General features: G+C 46.7%; 1 protein-coding gene across 1 annotated transcript; it reads left to right on the plus strand.

The window, feature by feature from the left end:
- Nucleotides 1-315: 315 nt before the first annotated feature.
- LOC131221819 (uncharacterized) lies at nt 316-1688 on the plus strand. Its single transcript, XM_058217124.1, has 2 exons — nt 316-1000; nt 1103-1688. The coding sequence occupies exons 1-2, from the start codon at nt 437-439 to the stop codon at nt 1430-1432; spliced, it is 894 nt and encodes a 297-aa protein (XP_058073107.1). The 5' UTR covers nt 316-436; the 3' UTR covers nt 1433-1688.
- Nucleotides 1689-2480: the final 792 nt, after the last annotated feature.

Below are 2480 nucleotides of genomic sequence, written 5' to 3' on the forward strand. Positions count from 1 at the left end.
ACGAGAAAAGACAAGTGGTCAGCGGGACTAACTGAAACCGTGTCCTCGACGGCCTGTCAACGTCAAACATAGATGGGATATGGACCGGACGATGGATGATGGTCTTCGAAACACACGTGCTAACATGGAGCATGTATTCCGCATCCTGGCCATTCATCAACTAAGGTACTCTCCGCACGCCGTGACCCACTTGTGGACAGTCAGATAAAAGGCCAGGGTCCCTTTTGACGGTTCAGATCACTCGTTGAGTAGTTGCCATGTCAAATCAGGTCAGCCAAGGTTCGAGGACTACTACTTCGGGTGGTGCAGCGGACTACTTAAATATTTATATGTCGCCAGAACTTGCCCTTTTCTTTATTTCCGGAATTTCAGGTGAGGAGATAAAGATTTGGAAGAGAGAAAACGCAGAAAAGAAAGAAGATCTGAAGAAGAGGAGATGAAGGAATGTGAGCTGTGTGACGTACCGGCGCGCATGTACTGCGAGTCGGATCAGGCGAGCTTGTGCTTTGGCTGCGATGCGAAGGTTCACGGCGCGAATTTCCTCGTCGCCAGGCATTCGAGGAGCCTCCTCTGCCAGGCCTGCCAGTCTCCGACGCCGTGGAAAGCTTCTGGACCGAGGCTCGCTCCGACCGTCTCTCTCTGCGAACGTTGCATCAGTCGCTGCGACGGACGGAGCCAAAGGCAGGGAGAAGACGAACAGGAGGAGGAAGAAGAAGAAGGAGAAGGCGGCAATGAAATCGAGGATGAAGATGATGACGACGACGATGACGACGATGATGGTGGAGACGATGATGATGATGGCGATGGTGATGATGATGGTGACGATGATGATGAGGACGGAGAGAATCAGGTCGTTCCGTGGTCCTCGACACCACCGCCAATTCCGAGCTCCTCCAGCAGCGATGAGTCTTCAAATCGGCTCGGAGGAGCTGCTTCTGACATAGAACTGATGGCGGTTTCGCTGAAACGTATGCGCGAAAATGCAGATCTCGGCTCCCAGGTATTTCTCGCGAGATCTCCGTTCGACTGATTTCATTTTTCCGCTCAAAATCGCCGATTTCAAGATCCAACGGTCAGGATTCGCCATTTTTTTATCTCACAGGACGACGATCTCGCCTGCTCGTCCTCGCATCATTACTCCGATGCCGGAGCGGCGGCATCGGCCGCTCGGAACTCGGCCGAAGACGAAGCCACGTCATTCGGGGCGTCAAAGGAGAAAAAGAAAGCGGTTCTCCTGAAATCGGCTCGAGCCGCCGAGTTGAGATCGGCTTTGGTCGGCTCGCTCAAGAGATTCCAGAAGGAAGACGAGGTCTGCGGAGACGATGACGTTATAGGAATCTGCAAAATGAGCAAAGATCCCAGAGCCGTTGATTCCCCCTCTAGAAGCTCTCCTGGCCGTCTCCTTCAACCAACCTCTATTTTCTCAGATTAATCTCTTAATCTTCTAATCAGATCTTAATCTCTCTAACCACTCGTATCAGTATGTATTGATTTAATCAGATTTTCTTTTTTTTTTTTACTTTCTTCTTCTTCTTCCTTTTTTTTTTTTTTCTTTTTTTTATGTGAATGTGCGGTAGAAAATCAAAACACCAAATGACTAGTAATAGAAAGATGTTAGATGTCTGCCATTTTCCTTTTTTATTTTTATTTTCGGAAAATGATATTTACATCCATCTTTCTGATAGACACAGCCTTTATTTTCTGTGTTTTTACGTTTTTTATTACCGAAAGTAGCAACAGAGGTTTTGGACGGAAACTATTAGAGGTAAACAGAGCCCTCTCTATCTGTCCATGCGTCTGTAGTCAGAAATAGAAAATTTCTTCCAGGGGTTATGATACTCGGGCTGCATATGACGCTTGATATGCAGGCACTTAGATATTGTATACGTATTACGCGGCATGCATTTACTCAGTTTAAAGCGACTACATTGTGTAACCCATCGTCATTAGCCACATTCCCCAGGCGAGATTGCTTGAACTATCCTAACCTCTCGTTCGTGGACACCAGTGGATATTTCCATTTTTAACCGTCCAATAAATACCCACCAATCTGATTGTATGATAATAAATTAAATGTAGATTTTGGGATATGGTATATCTAGACTGGGACCCACAATTTATACGGTTTAATTGAATTAATTATGTCCAACAATTCCTAATTGATTTTTTAAAGTGCCTGCGTATCATTAACATTACGCTGCCAGAGTATCAAAGTTTTTTCTTCCGTCAATGTCAGAAAATGGGGTGGTTAGTTTTGGAGCACGTTTCGTTGGGCATTAACTGCGTGGCAGGTGTCTAACGTGCGCCGGTGGGTTACGTGACGATACGAGGAGCGGTACTTGTTTCCTCCGGACACGATTTTTAACTGCTTCTGCAGTTATCTGAAGTACAGTCATGTGTCGTCAAACCTGAGGGCCAGGTCTAATGTGCGCTGGTTGGTTGGGTTGAGTAACCGGCACTCCATTGGGAATCTACCCTTG

The sequence above is a fragment of the Magnolia sinica genome, chromosome 12 (assembly GCF_029962835.1).
Source record: "Magnolia sinica isolate HGM2019 chromosome 12, MsV1, whole genome shotgun sequence".
NCBI classification, from domain to species: Eukaryota; Viridiplantae; Streptophyta; class Magnoliopsida; order Magnoliales; family Magnoliaceae; genus Magnolia; species Magnolia sinica.

Bases quoted from the DNA above. Each gene is read 5' to 3' on its own strand.
- LOC131221819 (XM_058217124.1), top strand. From the start codon at position 437: ATGAAGGAATGTGAGCTGTGTGACGTACCGGCGCGCATGTACTGCGAG. The intron at 1,001-1,102 runs GTATTTCTCGCG...TTTATCTCACAG, and splicing joins ATGCAGATCTCGGCTCCCAG to GACGACGATCTCGCCTGCTC.